Source organism: Podarcis melisellensis (assembly GCF_964234715.1).
Source record: "Podarcis melisellensis genome assembly, chromosome: 14".
Taxonomy (NCBI): Eukaryota; Metazoa; Chordata; class Lepidosauria; order Squamata; family Lacertidae; genus Podarcis; species Podarcis melisellensis.
The window spans coordinates 46,724,869-46,749,183 of record NC_138546.1 but is presented as its reverse complement, the minus strand read 5'-3'; the positions used below and the strand labels follow the sequence as shown (position 1 = coordinate 46,749,183).

Below are 24,315 nucleotides of genomic sequence, written 5' to 3'. Positions count from 1 at the left end.
GTGTGCACACAGAGGGAGCACTAAGCCTCTTCTCTTGGCTAAACTTGGCTACCCTAAGGCTCCTCTTTGCCCATTTCTTTGAGAATGGCAGTTCTACAATTTGAGTCTTAAGAATCAAATTTAACCTTGAGCCAAATTCCAGGAGGAGGAGGAGGAAGCAGCCCTTCTGCTACTCATCTTTGCACTTCTACCTGGGAGAGGCCCAGTGGGATGAGGCAAGTTCTAGACTGGGTGGATGGCAAATTCTGACTTCCTGGGGAAGGGCAATAGCTCAGTGGCAGAGAGTTTGCTCTGTGTGCTCCAGGTTGATTGAACTGCAGGTTCGGTGCTCAGTATCTCCAGGCAGAGTTGGGGAAAGACTTTAGGGAGCCATAGCTGGCCCACATAATCAAAGCTGATCCTGATGGACCAATGGCCTGATCCCCATAGGGCAGCTTCTGAGATGTTTGAGCAAATGTCTACTGCTAGTATATGGAGCACATGGCCTCTACTTCCCTTGCAGGGATAACTATACTCTCCAGATTAATCCAAACTCCGGCATGTGCAATGAAGACCACCTTTCATACTTCAAGTTCATCGGCCGTGTGGCAGGGATGGCCGTCTACCATGGAAAGCTCTTAGATGGTTTGTACTTGACATTACAGAGGCTGCTTCTTGGCCGCTATTATTAGCACTGTGCTCCATAACATTTCTTTGCGACCAAGCTCTTCCTCTTTGTCTCTTGCAGGTTTCTTTATTCGCCCTTTTTACAAAATGATGCTTCAAAAGCCAATAATTCTTCATGATATGGAATCTGTGGTATGTAACATTCACCTCAAGCTGCTGTTGTTGCCTCACATTTTTACGGTGAATTAAATTAGTGCACAGTCTTACCCATTATTTACATTTGTTAACACCTTCCACCCAAAGGACGGTTTATGTTGCTGGTCTTAATCACTCATCCATGTCATGTTCACTCTAGGACAGTGAATACTACAGTTCTCTGAGGTGGATTCTTGAAAACGATCCCAAGGAACTGGACCTCCGATTCACAGTTGATGAAGAACTTTTTGGGCAGGTTTGTAGTCATGCAGGGCTTAAATTAGAACACTCAAAAGGAACAGGATGCCTTATGGTTGCTTCAGTCTTACCTTGTCTAATATTGATTTATGCTTTTTTGATAATGAAACAGTAAGTTGATAAGTGAGTTGAATTAGAGTTTTTACCTGGTCGTCTCAATATTTGTGGCCATCTACAAAATAAGTTTAAATTGCAGTGAAGCATACATGCATGGCAACAAGCAAAACACTGCCACAAGCCTGCGACCACAAAAAAATTAATCTTCTGAAACAGATGTAGGTACCAGGTCTAGTTTTCAGAGTAGCAAATGGTCTTTTGTCATCTGACCAGGAGAGTGTTGCTCTGGCACCCTCAGGAATCTGCTGGGACAATTTTGTGAGACACTTTAGGGATAAAACACTCAGATACAGACAGAATTAGACGCCATGGTTAGAGCAAGTCTCTCCCGTGGAGGTGCCCAGAGCCCTATCTGTGCCGGACCAGTTTCAATTATTGTGGTCTTAAGATGTGGATAAGCAGCTCATGGAAGAGCAGTCAACCACCTGCCTGTGCTTCTGGTGTAAATACACGGATTTGATTTTGAATTGTATCATTGTTTCATTGTAACTCGCCCTGGGACCCTGTGGTGAAGGGCCTGTAAGAAACCTCACAAATAAATGGAGAAATCCTGAAGCTCTGCCAGCAAGCCCTGCAGCTGGCAATAGCAAGCCTTGCTGTATCTCCTCACTCACTTCAGGTGATCAGCAAAGAGGAGGTCTGTGTTTATGGAGGGAGGAGGAGGAGGAGGAGATTTTGCCTTACGCCTTATGTAGTGCTCAGTTTGCTTTGGTCCTCTTGTCTTTAGACTCATCAACATGAATTGAAACCTGGAGGGTCAGATGTGGTGGTCACAAATAAGAACAAGCAAGAGTATATTTAGTAAGTAACAGACTGCAGAACTGACACCACCCCACACCTTGTGTGTGCATTTTCCAGAGGCAACTGTTCGCCATAAACTCTTTGTTCAATTTCCAATCTTCCCTATCTTAAAGCTAATGCTATGAAGAATCTGTAAAAACCTTTTAAATGTAGCTGTCATGTTGGTGTTTAAAACTCAATACTTCCTTCCATTTTACAGTCTTGTAATACAGTGGAGATTTGTGAACAGGATCAGGAAACAAATGGCTGCCTTCAAAGAGGTACCGTCATTTGCAGATACTCTTTGTGTTCTAATGTTGTCAATAGTCTCTTTCAATATTGATTTCAGTCCATTAATTTTTTGCCTGTGTGCTATTGAATTTTTACCTTGCTCTATACCTAGAGTGGCTTGCATTATTATTTTTAAAGCCATAAAGCTGTGTGAGCACAGTGTGAAACCCCAAAAGAGAATGTGGAAAACTTAGATTCTCTCTCCCCCCTCTTAACTCCTGCCGTAAACTCCAGGATAAAATAGGAATCTGTCCTAAATGTCTTCCAAAATGGAATGGGACCGAGGTGCAGCAAAGCTTCTTTGAGGGGGGGGTTCCATACTGGTGGGGTTATAGCTACAAACACATCGCCATTCCAGTTGTCCAGCTTGCCTGATGCCTCTTCTGTATCCTAGGGTTTTTTTGAACTAATACCACAAGATCTCATCACAATCTTCGATGAAAATGAGTTGGAGGTAAGCTTTCTTCTGCTTCTTTCAAAACCTGTTTCCTTTGGGGAGTTTGTGTGTTGATATTTTCTGAGATAATGTTTTCCCCCCTCTCTCTCTCTCTCTCTCTCTCTCTCTCTCTCTCTCTTTTCAGTTACTGATGTGTGGCCTGGGAGATGTAGATGTGAATGACTGGAGGGAACACACAAAGTACAAAAACGGCTACAGTGCAAATCACATAGTTATTCAATGGTTTTGGAAGGTAACCAAAATGGTGATTTCATTCTTCTAGCAGGAACGTTTTAAGCAAATGTTAGGCCAGAATTGCGTGAGAGTGTTTATGTCCTGCTACAAGTAGCGAAGAGTACATAGGGTGCTCAACATGCTCTCTTCTTCCATGGTTGTACTAAAGATGGATGGACCTCAACTTAAAACAGTGGCACTATTTAACCACCCATCACTGATCCTGGCAACCTCCTAAGTTAACAACAAATGCTTCTTCTGTGCAGTGGAAGCAAAAAAACAAAACAAAAAAAAAAACAACTCCACCTGGAATGAAACCAGGCTAATTTTCTCTGAGCAGACACTTAATAAACAAGCCACATTGACCAGATTGAACAACAACGGACACGTGTGATGGTTGGTCATAAGGTTAGCATTTCAGTAAGTCTTTGTAACTCTTCCTAGGCTGTGCTGCTGATGGACTCTGAAAAAAGAATCCGACTCCTTCAGTTTGTGACGGGCACATCCCGCGTACCTATGAATGGATTTGCTGAACTATACGGTATGCACTTGCAGGGAAGTAACAGTTACAATAGCAAGGCATTTCCACGGGCATTCTAGAGCAAATTCTTCACACGCTGAGTCATCCTTCACAACCTCATATTACAAATGGTCAATATTATCCCCGTATCACAGATGGGTGTGTCTGTGTGTGAAGCTGAGGTGGTGGTGGCCTCTTTGTGAGTTTATGGCCTGAGGTGGGCTTTTACGTTATTGCCTTCAAAATCTCATTGGGGTAAAATAACACCCTAAAAATAAGGGATGCGGGTGGTGCTGTGAGTTAAACCACAGAGCCTAGGACTTGCTGATCAGAAGGTCAGCGGTTCGAATCCCCGTGACGGGGTGAGCTCCCGTTGCTCGGTCCCTGCTCCTGCCAACCTAGCAGTTCGAAAGCACGTCAAAGTGCAAGTAGATAAATAGGTACCGCTCTGGCAGGAAGGTAAACGGCGTTTCCATGTGCTGCTCTGGTTCACCAGAAGTGGCTTAGTCATGCTGGCCACATGACCCGGAAGCTGTACGCTGGCTCCCTCGGCCAATAAAACGAGATGAGCGCCGCAACCCCAGAGTTGGCCACGACTGGACCTAATGGTCAGGGGTCCCTTTACCTTAACACCCTAAAAAGAGATGGTGTGCCTGTCCCAGTATCATGTGTAAGGAAGATAAATGCAGGGGCAACTTGTAGAGGGATTTGTGGGGTGTGGGTGGGTTCCTGCACTTTCTACCTGCCAGTTTCCCTCAGGCCAGAGCAGGTGGGCCAGTTGGCATGGGCAGACTCCAAGTCCTCCTGGTAGAGGCAAAGGGGGCAAATCTTTGGTAAAGATTATTGATATTGCAAGGAGAATCGGGGGGGGGGGGCGGTCCTTTAGCACAGGATGTTAATCTTTTAAAGAAGAGTCAAAAAGATTAATACAGAAATATAGATAAGTAAATGCAGAAACGGGGTGTACATTTCCCATCTGGCCTGGGCCTATTGCCAGCTATGCATGGTCCTTTTTCTCCATTCGACTTGGGAGGACATCCAGCAAAGGATTACTTATCCTCCACCCAATGGACCTTGCAGGATGTCCTCCCATGTCCAATGGAGAACAAGGCCCATGCAAAGCTGGCAATAGGCCCAGGCCAGATGGGAAATGTAGGCCCCGTTTCTGCCCCATTTCTGTAAAGCTGATAATAGCACATGTGGTCCCTTGCATGTGCCCTTCCTGTCTACCCTCCCCTACACACACACCCCCCTCTTCAGTGTGGGGTTGGGGAGATGCAGCTGATGAAACCACCAGCTCTTGTTTATCCCCAGTAACTAGAATTAATTTAATAACTAATGGGAAGATGTATTGATTTGTTTGTGCTGCAATTACCCAAATAGGAGCAAAAAAACTTAACAGGAGCCCTCCGTCCTGCTCCCTCAGAGCTGAGTTGTGGGACCAACTTAGTCTGCATATTCTTGGAAAATAACTTCTTAAATCTCATGATTCACCACTTCTGTTAATGGCTGCACAAGGTGCCATGAACCCGTTTGGGAGGGTCACCAAGTCTAGAGGCACTTTGGAATCGGCACATGACATTGAGCTGCTTCTTCTGCGTTCAAGCAGCCTCATCACGTTCATTATGTCAGGAACCCTTTACCACGCTCCCGCAAGGTAGACTTTTGACCTTGTGTTGCAGATGAGGATGGGTTTGCCACAGGGCAGAGGTAAGGTCTTCTCCACTGGACCACCTTAATTCACAAGTCAGTCTTGGCCCCTACCCTGCTGTAGCTGGATTAGTTTCTTTCCCCCATAGTTTGCATGTTCCACTTCCATAAATGAGAGCTGCCTGTAGCCAAGGCTTACACTGTGACCAGGTGAGGATCTAAAATCATTAGGTGTGCTGTGTATGTTCTTTGCAGGTTCAAATGGACCACAGTTGTTCACCATTGAGTACTGGGGCAGCCCTGACAAACTGCCGAGAGCTCATACTTGGTAAATATTCCTGAGCATGAAGTATTCTGTTGAGATTGTTCCTCTGCCCATCCTGGCATATAATATAGCTGTTTTTCTTGTCTCTTCTATCCACCTCCACCACCACCCCTCCCCAGTTTTAACCGCTTGGATTTGCCTCCGTATGAATCTTTTGAAGACTTGTGGGACAAGCTTCACTTTGCAATTGAAAATGCTCAGGGGTTTGATGGCGTTGACTGAGCCCCAGGAGAGGAGGGTGACGATGCTGTACTTCTTTTCTGTGCTGCAGTTTGAGAGTTTACAAGCTAAACAAATATTCCAGGGACTCTGTTGCTGCATTTGAATGGCAACTGAATCTTTATGGTATCCTCTTTTTTTAAAAAAAAGTGTTAATTTCAGTTACAGCTAATTGTATTTTGCATTTCAAACTCTTGCCTGTTGGATTAGCGGGTGCGCATGAACACTGGTGAGGCTGGCATGAATGAGCCTTGCATTACCTCTTTCAAGAATTTGCCGCCTTGGCAATCTTAACTACTGAAAGCGTAAGCTGTGAAAAGCCGAGTGTGTCTGTCTGTCTTCCGTCCATTTGTTGGTCCATGTGTGCATTCTCTCTCCAGAGGTTGCCGGACAGCCCACGGATTCTGCTCTTGGGTTGCGAAGCACTTCTTCAGACTTTCCAAAGCACCTTAACTATATCTTTGGGTAACCTTAAAATCTTTCCACCTGTGCGCAGTAAACTGGCTCTGGCTGCCCTTATGCACATTGCTGAAGGCGCCGAGCTGGTAGGGCTTGTGCCTGGGTGCTGGATGGCAGCTTCCCTGTCCAGCTGTGCTTGCTCTGAGCAGCGAGAAGCTGTGCACGGAGACTGGCAGCAGCTTCTTCCCTGGACATTGCACAAGAGGAAACGTCTTCCCAGTCGATTATGCCCAGTTGTTTCCTTTTTTAGTATTCCCAATTCTATTTCTAAACTTTTTAACTTTTGAGATTAAAAAGTAGCATGGACTTAAATGAGATTATTTTAAAACCTGTTTGGATTTATATGCTAGTGTATTTTTGGTAAATCATATTTTGATAAATTGTCTAACAAATAATATTTTCAGCTTTGCTTTTTTGAACTCAAGACAGACTTTTTTTGTTTTTGAATACCACAGTGTTAAGTCATAGCAAAATGCCTTTTCATATTCATTCTTGCAGTATTGCACCACAATAAATAAATAAATATGCAGACATGTTTACAGGGTTTTGTGGGCCAAATTCAGCAATCTGATCTGTAGAAACGTGAGTGACGCTTCTCAGAATAAGCACCCAGGGCAGAATTTGGCCCTGAAATTAGTTTAGATGTTACAGGACTCCCCTTCCATCCCTATTCCAACTGCATTTTTATATTTTGTCAACATTTAGTCTAGAAACCAAATAAAAATACAGTATAACCAAAGTTATAGTATATAATGTGCAATTCAGCATGAAACATTTTGTACATTTGTTCAATAAGAAATAAGGATATTTTAGTATGAGGGTCACGGCTGGTATTTTGGTCAATGCTGGTTTGAAATCATGTTTTGAGAAGTGGAAGTTTACAAAACGGTCTTTGGTTTTGGTTGACTCTTGAACCCTTTTGTTATGCACGTACCTGGAGCAGTTCCCCAAGTGCCACAATCCTGACCCAGTTGGAAGGGGCTCATGCCTGACCTGTTGGAGAGGTCACTGGGCTGCCGCAACACTTGGTGAACTGCACCAAAGACGTGGAGAAAAAGCAGGTCCACCCCTGTGGCCAGTTGCCATCTCACATGCACATTGTTGAAGGCCTGCAACTCGCCCTAACAAATGGGCCTTAAGGGGTCTTTCAAATCCTTTTTGGACGGGGTCTAATGCATTCAGGAGTATTACAAGTAAATAAAAATGACTATTCAATCTACATACTTTTTTGGGGGGTTGTGTGTGTAAAATTTGGAATAATCTGTCTGTATAAATTTGAATGTAACAGAGTACTTTAGTCTAACAAATGAACAGCCTGAAGAACCTGAAACGGTAAATAAAATCTATTCTGATAAGCTGGCTGGTTTTCATTCAAGTCAATGTGGTACTACTGAAATGGTCTAGAATTATCGTATTTTTCGCTCTATAAGATGCACCAGACCACAAGACGCACCTAGTTTTTGGAGGAGGAAAACAAGGGAAAAAAATATTATGAATCCCAAAAGCCAGAACAGCAAGAGGGATCGCTGCGCAGCGAAAGCAGCAATCCCTCTTGCTGTTCTGGCTTCTGGGATAGCTGCACAGCCTGCATTCGCTCCATAAGACGCACACACATTTCCCCTTACTTTTTAGGAGGGAAAAAGTGAGTCTTATAGAGCAAAAAATACGGTAGTTCTCCGAAGCAGCCATTCCCATCAGTTTCTCCTCCTTTGCCTCTTAGCTCCAGGAAATATCTGCTCCCAAAGCTCTTGCTATCTATCCTCTTACCTTTCACTGTTCCTTGTTGTGTGGATCAAATGAGGAGGTGGAGAACCAGGTACACCACCTTGAGCGCCTCCTTGGAGAGGGAAGGTGGCATATTAATGCAATAAAAAAATAAAAACCCTGAACTATTTGGAGTGGGGACTGTGTGTGAAAACCTATGACAGTGTTTCGCAAACATTTTTCTCTGGGCTACACTTGCAGAATAGAAATTTGCTCATGCCGCACTGATTTTTTTTATTGATAAGAAACCCAAAAGAAACAACTCATAGCAGTGCTTGATTTATAACATGCTTTACAATATGATCATGGGACATCCAGAAATTATAAAACAATGTAGCTACATAGGAACACAAATCATTCCCAAAATTTAATTATAAACATATATACCTTAAGTATGTATGCAGACTCGGTGAGAGGCGTGAGCTTGCTTTTGGCAGGTAATCTCTAATTTGAGACAGACATATGTCATGGAGCACCAGAAGAATAACCGATTATCTTGAAGAGAGGCATGGACACTATTTCTGGTTGTATATCCGATTTGTTCTTTTATTTTTATATTCTACTAAGCTACCCTGAAATATTTAAATGTTTCTTTGATTGCCCTTGAACCTTCCTGCCACATTTGCCATCCTCTCCTGCCACACCATTTGAGAACCATTGACCTGTGACAAAATGCAGCTGTTTTTTTAATGCATAGATAAAAGCTACTCCCAAACATGCAGCTGTGTCAAACCCAGACATCAGTTGATTTGCCTTACTATGTAGTTGGATGATTATGAAAACAAAGCTTATTTCCTGGATCAAGCAAGTCTGAGAGTTGCAGCCTGCCAGGCAGTCACAAGATGTCCAGCTTCCCTCTGAGCCTTCCACAGCCCTTAGAAATGATGGGTGAGGTTTGTAAAATGGGTTATATTCCACTTCCACATAGTCCAGATGACTTCTTTCAATGGGGAGTTAGATCAGACTTCCTCAACCTTGGCCCTCCAAATATTTCGAGACTACAATTCCTATCATCCCTGACCACTGCTCCTGCTAGCTAGGGATCATGGGAGTTGTAGGCCAAAAACATCTGGAGGGCCGAGGTTGAGGAAGCCTGAGTTAGATGAAGTGCTAAACATGCAGTTCAGAGGCTGATCACAGATCAAAAACCTCAATGGGTGAGGGTGGGATCAGCCAATGTGTAAGTTATCCAAGATTGTGGAGTCTGATGCTTTTGCATTTCTTCAATAGAAGAAGTGAAATGTTTCTCTGCAGTGCAACTCTGCTCTGAGTGACATCCATCAATCCCTTTCCCCCTTTGATTCAGCTGCTGATCATCTATTCCAGGAGGTCTCACTTTTTCCCCATCAAGGTTAGTGAGGTTAAAAGCGCTCTTGCTATCCACAATATATCCCAAGCCATTTTTGCTAGTTTGTCTTACTGGTATAGATAACTTCCTGTCTCTTCTCAAATATTCAGTGGCAAACATTTTCCCTGCACCTTTGCAGGCAATGATTAACAGGACTAATGATGAGGAATCTCTCTTTTTTGGGAGATTGAGGCAATTTTGATTACTCATCAAGCTCCACCAGAGGGCATAACAAGCCAGCTATCGCATTACAGATGAATTTAGGGCCAGAGCAAGAGTACACACATTTAGGACTCAAATACAGTACAGTGGTACCTAAGGTCAAGAACTTAATTCATTCTGGAGGTCTGTTCTTAACCTGAAACTGTTCTTAACCTGAAGCACCACTTCAGCTAATGGGGCCTCCTGTTGCCACCGTGCCGCCACTGCACGATTTCTGTTCTCATCCTGAAGCAAAGTTCTTAACCTGAGGTAATATTTCTGGGTTAGCAGAGTGTGTAACCTGAAGTGTATGTAACCCAAGGTACCACTGTACTGTGAAATTTGTTGTCTGAGGTGCCCCAAATCACCTTATCTCCTGGTAGGGATATTAATGGGGTCTGAAGGGAATTGGACCCAGTAACAAAAGGGTAGAGAAAAGCTTCATGAACACAAAAAAATAGGATCCAACATTCATCCTGAATATGTGATTAATTCACTCAACTTGGTAATTGCTTCCACTGGAGTAAGCAGAAACTTTTTCATTTCCAACTGAATGTTCTACAGGATGCTCCACAAGGGGGAGCCACCGAATGTTATGAATACCTTCTTAAATAACTCCAAAATGTGGTTCCCTCCAGAAGTTTTGGACTACAGCTTCCACCAGCTCTGAGCAGCATGATGGGAGTTGTAGTCCAAAACATCTGGAAGGTGCTATGCTGCTGAAGGCTGCACTGAGTTTACCTGGAAGGCAACAATGGAGGCAGCTGTGCATTTAAAAGTAGTTGATGTTTTTAGTGAAATGTCCAAATGGTGGGGAAATGTCTCAAAAAGTGGCTATAGTGGCTCTGGGTTATATTTGGAGCAAGCACTTGTACCACTGGATTTGCTTATCCCCGTTGTTGGAAACCACAGGAGGGCAGAGTGCTGCTGTGCTCAAATCCTACAGGCATCTGAGTGGCCACTGTGAGAACAGGATGCTGGACTATGTGGGCCGTTGGCCTGATCCAACAAGCTCATCTTATGTTCTTCGTTTTTCCGCAATCCCTCTGCTGCCTCTCCTCTCTCTGCTCAGCCACTGCCAGCTCGGACCCCATTGTGATATTTTATACTTGTGTACACTGCTATTTTTCTGCCAGTTTATCTAGTGTGGAGAGAAGTTTTTGGAGCTCCTCCTGATTCCTTTTCTTTTTCCCACTCTAAATAATTTGGTGCCACCCTCAGACTTTGTTACCTATAATTGTTTTCAACTAAGTCCTGCTTGGAATTAAAAAGCACTAATCCTGTTGCAGATCTTCAGGGTTCCCACTGATTCCATCTCTCCATAGTAAGAACTGTCTTGGTTCATCGTTGTTCTCTTTAACCAGTTTCTGATTCATAATACAGTGGTACCTCGGGTTACATACGCTTCAGGTTACAGACTCCGCTAACCCAAAAATAGTACCTTGGGTTAAGAACTTTGCTTCAGGATGAGAACAGAAATCGTGCAGCAGCGGCAGCTGGAGGCCCCATTAGCTAAAGTGGTGGTTTCAGGTTAAGAACGGAGCTCCAGAACGAATTAAGTACTTAACCCGAGATACCACCACACAACCCACTTAAAGATTAAAGCCACTGTCCATTGTCTTCTATGTCAGCCTGCTTCTACTTGTGGAAGAGTGTTGCAGATGAATGTGTTCTGTGCAAAATCCTCACAAAGTGCTGCCCCTGTCGTTGTGGCACCTGCTTTGGTGCAGTACTGTATCTCCCATGGAAGCAAGCACCATGCCACACAACCAGCAAAAGGTGTCACTTGTACTTTTGCATTACTGGAAGTTTGCTAACGTTCCTGGAGACATGCAGAAGGAAAACAGAAGGGGCTTGTTTCTGACTCCAGTTTGGTGCCAGGGAGAAAAAATCCTACTACAAAGCCTGTTGGGTCCCGGGAAACGAATTCCTCCCTCCGCTCCCCTTGTGCATCCAATCTGAGCTGAGCAAAAATTCCCAGAGTTTCTAGCATTAGCTGGAAATGAACAGTTTTGTTAGCAAGATGAGCAAATGGACAAACTTTCATGGACTGTTTTTTCGTTTTGCAAAAAAAGCCGCTTCAGAGGAGCTTTTGTGTGTGGTTCAGGACCTCTGTGAAATATAAGACTCCTGGTGAGGAGAAATATTGTTATGGAAGCTAGACCTGTGGTCCAGTGTGTGTGTGTGAGAGAGAGAGAGAGGCAGGGAGATGCCTTGGAGGCTTCCGATCTGTTTATCTTCACACTCCTGAGAGGTCATCGCTCTTGTGCTGTGACAGCAGCTGGTAGGTAGGAAGAGCCTTTTGGAGGAGGGGGGAGGTTAAGATAAGGGGACAGGCCTGGTGGAGCCGCCTCTGGTCAGAGTTCCTGCACGTCTGCGGGAGATAAAATGGAGCAGAGGCAGAAGGCCTCAGCCATCTAGCCTTCTGATGAAATCGAAGATAGGGGGGGGGGGAATCAAACAGCTAATTCCTAAAAATCCACGTAAGAGTAGACAAGGACATGAAACACCTTTGCGTGTATCTCTGGGCCTCAGTAGGTCTCTGGTCAAGCTTCCCACCTTACAAATGTGAGTTTGTTAGGAAATTCAGCGATGTGGCCAAAATGCTGCAATAAAGAACAACTCTCAGGGGCACCCTTGGGTGGCAGGCTCAGCCTATACAAAGGCCAAAAGGCAGGTGGCATTCTAGCCAGGCATCTAGCAATAGCCCTGTGCATACTTCTGAACCCCAAGTTATACCTGTGGCGGGGGACGGGGTCTGCTTAATCCTCAGTCCCCGAAAACTCCTGTCCTCTTCCCTAAGTGTTTCCAGATCTGTGTGTAAGGTTGATGCCAGCTCTGGGTCCCTGCCAGAGACAAGAGGTGGTCAGTGGGAGCTTCCTTAGGACAACTGGAGAACTTCTTGCAGTAATGTGGCCCTAGACGTCATCTCATGGCAGCGACATGTGGGGAGCACATGCCCTGCTTTCAAGCTTATTCCCATTGGGCTACTGGGAGAACAGGATGCAGGACCGGGCAGGCCTTTGGTCTGATCCAGGAGCCCCATTCTTCTTATGGAATTAAACAAGAGGCAATGAAAGAGTCGAATGTTCGCTAGGAAAGAATGCCAATGGGAGTTTTATGCTGGCCACACACAGCACTGATGCGGAGAGATCTTTATCAGCCCTAAGTGCTGCGTGTTATACCTTGCATAGCTTCAACAAGGTCTCCAGTTATAGCAGCAATTCATCAAAATCAGAGCTAGGAGGACAGCCATAAATAGATAACTAGAAAAGAAAGCGGAGTTTGGCAGGCTCTTCAAATACAGTTTGCCCCAAGCCATTATTTTAAATCTACAGAGACAAATAGGAAGGCAACAACCGGTTAACGGTGCTTGGAGGGGCAAATCTGCCGCCTTTCTTCTGCTCTGGGACCCCGGCAGCCCCCACGAAGCTCCCCTTGGGGTCCCTCAGCAGGCCCCACTTTTGACGGTCTACTTCGGGCAGGAGCTGCTCAGCGAGCGAGCCGTCGGGAGGGTCGCAGCCTGGGGAGAGAAAGGTCCGCTCCCTGCGCTCAGGTTGCAGCGGGCCGCTGGCTGGGGGGGGATCTTGTGCCCTTATTGCACGGGCTGCGAGGCGGGAAGCCCCTCCGCCCGGCTGCTCCTGGCGCTGGAGGCTCTTCTCGGCCGCCCCGTCGGGCCGGGCAGCGCGGCACAGAACCCCGGGGCGAGGAGCCCGTTCGGGAGGGCGCGCATCCAGCCCCCCGTCCGCCCCACACCGCGCCGGGCCGAGGCAGCGAGGGGATCCCCCGGGAGAGCCCGCCAGCAGCCTCCTCCCCGCGCCGGCTCCGGCGCCCCCTCCTCCTCGGCGAGGCTGACCTCAGGTGCCTGCGCGGGGAGGGGGCGGAGGGCCGGCTCCAGCCAAAGGCCAATGAAGAGGCCCCGAAAGTAGGGCCGGGGAGCCCCCCGCCTCCTCCTCCTCCTCCTCCTCCCCGCCTGGCCTGCCGGACCCCGGCCGCGGCCCCCTCCGCCCTTTGGCGCGTCCTTCCACACTGTGTCCCTGCGCAGCCCCGAGCGGGGAGGGGGGGAGAAGAAAGAGTCCCCCGGCGGGCGGGCGGGCGCGCTGGCCGGCCAGGCAGAGAGAAGCCATTCGGCCCTCTGGACGGACGGACGCGCTGCTGGCCGGAGGAGGGCGATGCCCCAGAGAGGCTAAATGGCGCCCCGACGGAACCCGCTCCTCGCCGCCTTCCTCGGCCTCCTCGCCCTCCCAGGTGAGCCGCCGGCCCGGGCGCCGCCGCCGCCGCGCATCCCCCGGACTAACTGGCCGGCCGCTCGCTCGCTGGCTCGGCCGGTCCTCCTCCTGGCAGCCGGCCCAGAAGAGGCGGAGGCGGCCGCCCGGCCCCTCCTCTCCTCCGGCTCGGCGCTTCCCCTTCCCACTCCGGAGCCGCCGCATCCTCTGCCCAGAGCCCGACGGCTGCCCAGGCGGCGCGTCTCCGTCCGTCGGAGCTCTTCCCCGGAGCGGCGCTTCCCCCTTTTTGGGGGCGGGGGGGGTCTCGCTCGCTCGCCTCGCGGCGTCCCGGCCGCTCAGGGCTCCCCCCCCCCCGCCGCCAGTCCAGCGCTGGCTGGGCTAACGAGCTCTTGTAAAAAGAGCCTTTTACGAGGCGCCCCGCGCGGGATCTTTTTTTTTGACGAGCTTGTAAAATTAGCGACCGGCTTGTGGCCTGGAAGGGGCCCGGCGACGAGGCTCGAAGACCCCGCTCGCAGCAGCGCCTGTTCCCTTGCCGGAGGGCGGGGGGGTCCCTTCATTCCCGCGTTGGGGCCGTTTCCACGCAGGGACATCTTAGGCGCCCGGCACCCCAGCTCGGAAAGGGAGGCGAGGGGCCATTTCCCCGGCGAGAGGAAGGGGGGCCGCACGGGACGCCTCCCGCCCCTCCGGGTCCTGCCCCCTCCGCGGCTCCCCTGGAAGCGCTTCTCCCCAACAGCCCCAGCCAAGCCGGCCAGGCAGGGAGCTTTTCGGGGTGCTCCGCGGGCGAGGCGGTGTGTCCTCTTGGGGGCAGCATGCGCGTTTGCTCCCCTTGGCCAACCAGGGTGGGACCGTGAAACCCCAACGGGCATCGATAGTGCTGGGGCTCTAATTTTTTTCCGGGGCGGGGAGACAGAACTTTCTTCCCAAAGGACCTTTAAATAAAGTTATCCACGTGTTAGCTCCTTTCCCTCTACTTTGATCTGGTCGCCATCAGTTCGGTTGGGCTGCAGTGTTTGTTCAATTAATCTGTTAATCAATTTGACCAAAAATAAAAACACCCCCCCCCCCACTTTCAATCAACAAGGAGAAAAAGCTCTCTTTCAGCTTTTAAATAAGTACAGTTTTAAAAATGTAAACTTTATCAACTGCATCCAGCAAACACTGTATATTGATATATAATGTTTTCATGTGTGGAGTGTTATTAAAATATTTCAGGCCTCCAGCACTTTAAACCAGTTACACAGCAGTTAGCATGTCTTTGACCCTACACAGAAAAGAAACTACTTTCTTTCTCTTTCCTTTCCCCTCTTTCTCATTCTCTCAGGAATATGGTGCTTTAGTGAACTGTTTTTTGCGAAAGAGCCTCAGGACGTAACTGTTGCTAGGAAGGAGGCTGTGGTTCTGGACTGCCAGGCACGAGGCGAAGCCCCCATCACCATCACGTGGCTCAAAAATGGGGTGAAGGTGGCTGAAAATGAACGGATCTACACTTTGTCTAATGGCTCTTTGTACATCAGCGAAGTGGAGAGCAAACGTGGGGAAACGCTGGACGAAGGACACTACCAGTGCTTGGCTCTCAACAAATACGGTGCTATCCTCAGCCATAAGGCCCACCTTACGTTAGCCAGTAAGTCATCACAGTTGTTCTTCGCTGTTGATCATTTCCTTCCTTTGTAAACCTGTTCAGGAACAGAGTGACAACATTAGCTCATGCGTGCTCGATAAAATGCATTGCTATCATTCTTCCAGTACAATTTTAAACCTTACGGGAATTTTAAATGACTTCACGGTTCAGTTTGTAAATGCATGTGTTTGTGAAGCCTCTTTTAACCTCTGCTACATAGAGGTTGACTTTGTCTGGGCTACTCCAAATGGTACACCTGGCATCTTCCTAAAGGGAGATTTCTGAGTGAGTGAACTATTGCTGCAAACTGTATTTCAAAACATGGTGAATACATGAACTTACAACAGCCCTTCCCCAGCTTGGCACCCTCCAGCTCTTTGGGGTTGTAGCTCCCATCAGCCTCAGTCAGTGTGGTTGCATGAAATCATGGTGGTTGCTCTCCTGCTGCTGTTGGACTACAACAGGTTAAGGAAGGCTGACTCCCAGGGACCTAAATATTTGTGAGATGCTTGCCTTTAAGCACATTGAAGCTCTGTTTTCTTGTGGTTGTTGTTGTTAATCTGCTGGTATCAGAGTTGGGAATCCACACCTGCTGCCATCTTGCTTTGAAGGGCTGAAGCTCAATGGTGCAGCATCTGCCTTGCATACTGAAGGCCCCAACTTTAATCCCCAATGGCTTCTGCAGGCAGGGCTGAGAACTGTCTCCTGCCTGCAACCTGGGAGAACCACTGCAAGTTAGCATAGACAAGTTAGTGTTGACAGCTAGATAGCAAAGTGATCTGATTAGCTATAGGGCAGCACTTCCTGTGAAGGAGGATCAGCTATTGGTCCTCCATAAGTGTGCCACTGCTGTTTCTCAACTGGACAGAAGGGTACTCAGCCCTGTGTTGGTCTGCAGCAGCAAAAACAATGAATACTCTTCTAGCATGGGCTGAGGCATTTTCATTCTGTACATCTAAATTTGGGGGAGTGGCTGCTGTGTTCATCTGTAGATGAGTATGTACTGCAGGTATAGGTAAACTCGGCCCTCCAGATGTTTTGGGACTACAACTCCCATCATCCCTAGCTAACAGGATCATTGGTCAGGGATGATGGGAATTGTAGTCTCAAAACATCTGGAGTGCTGAGTTTGTCTATGCCTGATGTACTGTGTATAGCTGGCAGCCCTCTGTCCCAGGAGACAAGGGAGGGGTGCACCTTTGGGTATGAGGTCAAGCTTTTGGAAGGTTTCAGCAACTGCTGTGGCTGTGCTCATCTGTAGATGAGTGGTGCTCAAGTTTTCCCCACTCTGGCCCATTTGAAAATTGCTGAGCATCTTTGGCAGGCCACAGGTTTTTCTGCCTGTTGTAGCAATTGTGACCCCATATATTTCAGATTGTGATAAGAGTAAAATACACTTGGGTAATAAAAGAAGCAATAAAATACAATTAAAAATCAATATGAATATTTTATATGATGGATGTTCCAATTCCCACCTGAATGAAGCTTGTGGGCCAATGGCAGTCCAGAGGATACAGTCTGGGAACTCTTTGCTGGAGATGCAGAAATAACCCTCTCACAGCACTTCACGCACCCGATGAAGTGGACTCTAGTCTAGGGAAGTTTATGACAAAATACAGTAAATATTTTTGTTAATCTTAAGGTGCTGTAAGACCTTAAAAGTGTGTTTTGTCCCACAGGAGTCACTGTTGGGTCCCAATGAGAACTTAGATGTTGGTGCCTGATGCTGAGAGTTGGTTTAGAGACTAATTACTTACATAGTGTCTGGAGATCACAAAAGGCCACTCCATATGCTGCCACAGAAGTGGGGAAAGGAGGAAGGAGTGAGACATTTAACCACTTCTGTGTAAGGAATGAGCCAGCTTCTCAATGCTGCATGTGGTGGTGTGAAAGCCATTACTTTACTTGTAGTTGCTATGTTTAGATTCTGCTTTTCTTGCATCTCGGAATTTAAGGCAGCTTACATGTGTGTGTCTGTGGAGGGTCCCAGGTTGTATCTTATCTGAGCACTGATGACCAAAGCCAGAACTGCTTAACTTCAGCTTAAGTTGTGCAATCTGTGCCTGCAGACCACAGCTAGATCTTAAATGGCTGTGCAGTGGCATCTTGTTGGGCAAATGTGATGACTGGAAAGTGACTGCCACTTACTTTGAAAAGTGAAAACTCTTCAAGACCACATCAGGGTGTTCCTGCATGGGCTTTGCTTATCACACAAAAGCCCTCCCACCCTCAGCCAGTACAGTGGTCCTTGCAAGGAGCTCATCCAATGTCTTGACTAGCAGGGGAGGAGTTGCTGCTGGGTTGTGGCCAAAAAAACTTGCACAGCAGAAGCATAGTTTCCCTTGAATATATTCCTTTTCTCCCAGCCTCACTTACTCTTATGTTCAGTCTTCTGTGGGATGGAAATGGCCTCCCAGACCTTGAGTCTGGGTTTTTGTCTCAGTTTTGTTCCCTGTGAGCAAACTTATTCAGGATCAATTTTCTTACAGCTTGACCCAAAACATGTCTAATTTTTCTTCCAAGTAAGAGTGCAACCTTAAAAGTCAAATTTATCTGTCTGTCTATTACATTTCTATACCACCTTTGACCTCCAAGGAGATCAAGGTAGTGCACCTGGTTGTCCCCCTTCCCATTCCATCCTCGCAACCACCTTGTGAGGTAGGTTAGGTTAAGAGATGGTGACTGGCCCATGGTCACCAGTAGTGAGCTCCATGGCTGAGTGGGGATTCATACCCTGGTCTCCTAGGCCATGGTCCAACACTAAACATTATGCCACACATTTAAACTGTTATCTGGGTAGTGGCATAAATATGCAAGAGGGAAGCTGAGACACGGCTGCATGTGAACTTCTGGGACAGGTGAGTGAGGTATATGGTAATACTGCCAGCGTTATCCTCACTTGCTTTTATATCCCAAGCAAAGCACTTGGTGCTCTGGCCTCCCCACCACAAGATTTGCCCTTGTGGGAACTCTTCATCTTGTTTTGCAAGGCTTCCTCCCAGAGGGCTTTGGAGCTTCCTGGAGGCCTGTTGCTTCCCAGCTTTGCCCACTCAGTGGGGCAAAGAGTGACCTCCACCAGCTAATTACTCTTTGCAACCAAGGATTTGAGGAACTTCCTGCTTGGCTTGGCTTTTGGTGCCAGAGTTGGGGAAAGCCTTCCATCAGTAGCCTACCTTATAAATGAAATATCCCGCGCCTAAGTTCTCAGGTTTCAAATAAGTGGAGAGTCAGTCACCTGCTACTTTCTGAGTTGGTGGTTCAACCTGTATATCTACAGATTCTGGAAGATGTCCCTTTTGCTCCTGGCTCATTTGTGCTTTTAATCTCCCGATGGTTGGGGATTGGAATCCATGTCTGCCGAATCTTGGCTTGGGTGGTCTTTGCCTGTGTTTGGAAGAAAGTCCTAAAGGCAAAATAATTATTGCTGTGAGATTTCTATAATAACAGTCTCCCAGCTTCCTGGGGAAGCCTCTGATGACACCGGAGGCAGACAGGACACATTTGAAGAAATGGTGATGTCAAACCTATGTAGAAACATGGTCCAAGTAAGTGGTGGTGGATCCCAGAGCACCTTGTTCTTGATTCTCAGAAAAGGTGGTAGATGAGCTCCTAGAGAGTTCACACCTCCATCCTTTCTGATGCATTTCGTGAAGCCTAGTCTTGCCTATGAAAACATTTCCCACAATAGAAGACAGATGACTGGGCAGTCTGTGACCACCATGACCCCAGAAGTTAGCAAGCTCCTCCCAAAGTTTTGCTGCTTTCATTTTGGATGAAGTAGGGTGACCCAACCATCTAAATTCTGATCCATGTGTTTTGATATTGAAAGGTATAGCTTCATTCTCTCGTCACCCTGTCTCACAAGATGGTGTTTGGGTCACCATGAATATAATTAAAATAATTCGGACAATGGTCAGGCTCGGTAGACAATAAGAGTTACGGAACAATATACATTATGGTGATTCCCCCCCCTCTTGAATCAAGTGTTTTTCCTGTGTTTATATGGAATTGCAAAGTTTAAAATATATCCAAAGTTTATGACTTCCTTACAGCATGATCCTACCTATTTATTTGTCCTATGTAAATGTGTATCGGATTGCAGTCTAAATGTGATAAGGGGTCAAACTCTACTTTTCAAACCCCAAATGCATTAGAAATAGAGGAAGCCTCCTTTCCTGTTTCTCAGAATTTCAGAAGATGCGAATGAATTTCCAGCATTTTGTAGTCAAAGGAAATAGTTTTAGCTGGGCTCATGATGGCTTTACAGCTCTGAAGAACAAAATGACTTTCTTTGTGGCCATGGCAAAGCTGAAACTATACATACTAAGCAGGTGGAGGCTGGGCTTCCCTTTCTTCTCTTTCTTCCTTTCCAAAGGGTGAAAAGCAAAAGGCTGCTGCTCCAGCCCCCCACCCCCACCCCAAGTCTGTTTTCTCCCTTTTGCTTGCTCAAATCTCTCACCACCTTGGTTTATCTTTGGTTTCAGAAGTGTATTCCTGGGTGCTGCATTTGGAAATCTGAAACTTTAATCTGTCCAGAGTTTGAGATTTGAGCACATGGGGAGCTTGGATCTAAAGTTAGGGGGGGGGGAGCTGAGGGTTGCACTCTAGGCAGCCATTCCATTATTCATGTGCAAATTAAGAATTCACAGGGTTAAAAGGTTAGAAACTGGCCAGGATGAGGTTTACCCTTGTGATAAAGAGCAGATGACCCTCATTCACTGGCCAAAGCTTTCATGTAAGCTCCTCTGCAAAGTTAGTGATTGCCATGAATTGTTCTTGAGGAATGCAGAGTTCCCAATGCATCCTGGCCTCCCCTCCGCTGCCCCTCTGCAGCCTTATCTCAAGAGCCCATCAGAACAAGTTTGCAGGGATGGGCCAGGATCCCTTTCCAGCCCCCCCACCCCACCCCCACTTTTGCTTTCCTGTTGTTCATCCAAGCACAAAAGATTTTTGACTTGCTTCTAGTCTTTATTTTCTTTCCTTCCAGCATCCCTTTCTGCCCGTCACCATATCAGTTAGGTTAAAAAATATTGCATTTTGGGAGGGTGACTGCTGTTGCTCCTAATGCAACAGGGTAATGGGGGGCGGTCGGGGGGGGGGGGAGCATGCAGGAAGATGCCTTCCTCCTTCACAGTTTCTTTGTGAGGCACCATGTGGGGGTAAAATGCTAATATCTGAAGATTAAACAGCTTATTGGAAGTTCAGGCTAGCAGCGCCTCTTTGACTAACAGGATTCAAAGTTGCTAGAGTATTTGAGCATTGAGGTCTTTTCAACAAGGATGGGGGTGGGTGTTGGGGCATTGGAACCTAATGCTTAAGCCCTGTACAGTTAAAACTGGAACAAAAGCTTGATAAGGTTGGTTGGATGGGTCCCCCTGAAATTATTTACTTTTTAAATACAATTAGCCTTTGGATAACAGAAAGAGATGCACTGGAAGATACTAAAGTAAAGCACTCTAGCGCAGATTGGAAAGCCTTCATCTGACTGAAGGAGATGGATGTTAAGGGTGGAAGTGTGGTGTGTTGTTTTTTTAAGAGAGCTTCTTATCTTCTTTTTTAAGATCAAAGGAGACAGTGACATAGCTGGCATATTATTGATTTCTGCACTGCAGGGCATAGATGGGTATCAGAGGATACTGACTTAAAATCACTCCAGATCTTCTAATTGATTGTGTCAGCACAAAAGCAGTTTGCAGGGTTTGTTTGTTTATGTTTTGCTTTTCTGTAGAAGATTCCTTTGAACAAAGGTGGGTGGCTGCCAGCTGAGTGGGAGGGAAGTTAGAGCCTCGCTGATTGTCTGCTGCTTCAGACAATGAGGTGATGGACTTTTGCTTCTTTCACATCTGCTTTCTTGCCTCTCCAGGGGCTTAAGGTAGCGCCCCTCCCTCCCTAGGAATACAAACGTTTGCTTCCTGTTTATAGTTAAAAGCCTACCTAGTATATTGATGGGCCTGCAGTCACTGGAAGCATTCCCTCTTTTTTCAAATCAAGTAGGGTTTTTTTTTGGGGGGGGGTGATATTTAGCTTTTGTGTGTGAGAGAGGAGTGTCAAAAATGTTAATTTTATTAAAAAGCAAAGGTTGGTCCGTAATGGGGGAAATTTAAAATCCACTGCTGAAAACCTTCAACCAAAACATCACAGAGTACAGTACTACATCCAGCCTATTTTTTGGTACTTTTTTTGTCCCCCCCCCTTGCCTCTGCTTTCATTGCCTCACTTTGTGTTAAGATGTTGTCTGATGAAGAGTTCTGGAGAGCTTGAAAAGCCAAGCTTTTCTGATGCTTTGGTTGGTACTAAAAGGGCATTTCCTAACTCTGCATTTTGGAGTTTTCATTTTCTAGTGCAAACTATAAAACCCATTTTCAGGATTTAAAGTTGTGAATAGCAGCATGAGACATGTTAAGGAGGTCATATCAAATGATGCAAAGCTGAGGCCCTGAGCAAGTGGGGGCAGCAGAAACCTTTCTTGGGTTGGGGTGGGGGTGAGAACTAAGAGACTTCCCCAGCAGCAGAACACATGGTTAATGAAGAGCCACATGCAGTGGCCACAGGGGGAAAAGAAATCTGATTTTCCATTATAAAAGTTTTCGTTCCTGGTTGCCTGCAGACAGTTTGACCGGATGAGTGTCTATACCCACTTAAGAAAAATTCCACAATCCCTGTTAGGGCAATACAGTGGTACCTCGGGTTACAGACAGTTCGGGTTACGCGTTTTCAGGTTACAGATGCGCCGAAACCTGGAAGTACTGGAATGGGTTACTTCCAGGTTCCAGTGCTCACACATGCGCAGAAGCACTAAATCACACTTTGCGCATGAAGCACCAAATCGTGTCACATGCATGCGCAGACGCAGCGCTGTGGGTTGCGAGTGTGCCTCTCACACGAATCACGTTCGCAAACAGAGGTTCCACTGTACCTTTACTAGGCCAACCAAAATGTCACAAAATAGGGTGCCAGTCTTAGAGTACTTCAGAATGCTTCATTAGGCTAGATTTGGGGTCCCCAGCTTTTTGAGCCTGGGGGACACATTTAGAAAACTAAGAAACTGTGGCAGGCACCACAGGAATGACCTCTGATGCTAAGAACCTGCCCCCTAAAACACTCAGAACAAACAAAGCATAGGCAAAAAAGCAATGCCCCTCAAGAAACCTTAACCCCCCACAACCCATCACAATTTAAAAAGCAACAATTGGTCAAGGGGCCTTGGCTGGGGCTGAGAGGTGGGTGTCCCCATTGGAAACTCCTGGACTAGATAGTAAACACTGATGTAATCTGCAGTTATCATGAAAGTGTTTGGAGCTGCTGTAGCTTCTCTTTTAAAGCAAACCCCTGGTTAGTTTCACCTTAGCTAATATTAGTGCTGCTGCTGTAGCGCTTAAGTGCACTTGAGATGTTGGTGGGCGTCCCATCTCATGGGCCCCCTCTTGCTCTCTCAACCCTGGTTAAGGAAGCACCTTCAGGGTTTCTGTGGCAGTCCCCGGATGGGATATATCTTCATCTGATTAAGGCTGCAGTCCTATGAGCATCTATGACTGAATCCTAATGAGTTCAGTGAGACTTACCTCTGAGTAGATATGTATAGGGTTTCACTCTTAAGAGACCAATGGAATTGTGTAATTTTGTAAGGCAGGTTGTTTGATGACTAACACGTAGCCCAATTCTAACCAGGCTCACTTGCAATGAGCTTGATTATTTGGGTGGGGATTGCTTACGTGTAAGTATGCTTTGCATCACAGTACTAATCTTTTCTTTAAAATAAAAAAAGGTATTTATGAAGCTTTTGCAATTTCAAGGCAGCAATTTCAGAATAACAAGAATATCAAAGTACATTTTATCAATGGCACACAGGAGAGGTTGCTCAGACTACAACTGTAACTGGTGGGGACTGACATTACAGTATTCTGAAAAACTTGGGGGTGCTTCCTCCTTCTGTCCATCTTCTTTCTGGGTAACCTGTGTATGTAGGAGCTCCCCCATGTGCTGACGGAGCTGAGTTGCAAGTCTTATATTTTAATAGCCGAGCCGGTGCTCTACTCTGGCCACTTTTGTTCTCTCACAGCAGTTGTCCAAGGGGCCTTCAGCACAGACCCCTTTTGTCATGGACCCTTTGGCTGGGTACAGAACATATGATAAAGGAATGATACAGGGGCATCTCCAAAGGCAGAATTTCGTATAAGAAGCGCAGCCATTTCTGAAGTGTCTTGTGTGTGGTGGGGGGTGGGGAGAGAATCCTGTCCCAAATGTCGCTGCCGAACCTTTCGGAAGAGCTTGGGTGTATCTCTCAGTTTGGCCTTGTTTTCTTTTTGCCCCCTCTCTCAGTAGGCCCAGCTGTTAAACTGGGATTGATTACCTCCAGTCTTTATAACCGGCAATCACCACCTAAGTGAAAACTAGTCAACACAGCTCCACCATTGTTGACTGCTCAACTGAAGTTGCTGTCCTGCTTAAAGTTTAAGCAGATGCTAAATAAGGCAGGGTGTGGATGTTCAACGAAAGTTTGCTATATGCTGAGCACACCATCATGTACCTGGAGATTTTAACAGGCTAGAATCCCCAAGCTTCTTTTTCTTGCTCCTTGTTCTTAGATTTTCTGAAAACCTAATTGAATAGCAAGCCGAAGGAAGGAAATAAGCAGAATTGATAGAGGCTGGGCTGACACTGAAACAGCTGGGAATACAAAAGACATGTATTTGGTTAAATGATTAGAGAGCTTTGGGGAAAAGAAGGCTGTTCTACCCTCCAATCTAATTAGGTGATTTGGTGTCCTCCCTTGTGTGTGTGTTTAAAAAATAGCAAGCAATTCTTGTGAAGTTTGGTTTTTTACCATGATAAATTGCTCCTGCATTTGCAGCCTGGCTTTTGAAGAGCAAATGGCACTGAAAGCCTTTTTTAAAGGGCCAAATTCCTACATTGTATCTTGTGAGAATAAATAAAATAACTAAGTAAGGATTGCTTTTGTTTTATTTGTGGATGGTTTTCCTATTGCCCACTATTTGCGTGTGTGTGTTTATGGCATAAACAATGGCCCAGGCAAGATGAATGAAGTGACATCTGGATTCTGCCGC

General features: G+C 46.5%; 2 protein-coding genes across 4 annotated transcripts in view; both read left to right on the top strand.

The window, feature by feature from the left end:
• Nucleotides 1–7,445, top strand: part of NEDD4 (NEDD4 E3 ubiquitin protein ligase) — a 45,594-nt gene extending 38,149 nt beyond the window's left edge. For both annotated transcript variants that reach the window (XM_081887609.1, XM_081887608.1), the window contains 10 exons: nucleotides 503–624; nucleotides 728–798; nucleotides 962–1,057; nucleotides 1,904–1,977; nucleotides 2,177–2,237; nucleotides 2,642–2,701; nucleotides 2,829–2,936; nucleotides 3,362–3,458; nucleotides 5,343–5,415; nucleotides 5,532–7,445. In XM_081887609.1, the coding sequence (XP_081743735.1) occupies nucleotides 503–624; nucleotides 728–798; nucleotides 962–1,057; nucleotides 1,904–1,977; nucleotides 2,177–2,237; nucleotides 2,642–2,701; nucleotides 2,829–2,936; nucleotides 3,362–3,458; nucleotides 5,343–5,415; nucleotides 5,532–5,634 (865 nt within the window). In that variant the 3' untranslated portion in view covers nucleotides 5,635–7,445. The remainder of the gene's footprint in view (nucleotides 1–502; nucleotides 625–727; nucleotides 799–961; nucleotides 1,058–1,903; nucleotides 1,978–2,176; nucleotides 2,238–2,641; nucleotides 2,702–2,828; nucleotides 2,937–3,361; nucleotides 3,459–5,342; nucleotides 5,416–5,531) is intronic.
• A 6,044-nt stretch (nucleotides 7,446–13,489) lies between these two features.
• PRTG (protogenin) overlaps nucleotides 13,490–24,315 on the top strand; it is an 86,670-nt gene continuing 75,844 nt past the window's right edge. For both annotated transcript variants that reach the window (XM_081887613.1, XM_081887612.1), the window contains exons 1-2: nucleotides 13,490–13,651; nucleotides 14,951–15,253. In XM_081887613.1, coding sequence (XP_081743739.1) covers nucleotides 13,594–13,651; nucleotides 14,951–15,253 — 361 coding nt within the window. In that variant the 5' untranslated portion in view covers nucleotides 13,490–13,593. The remainder of the gene's footprint in view (nucleotides 13,652–14,950; nucleotides 15,254–24,315) is intronic.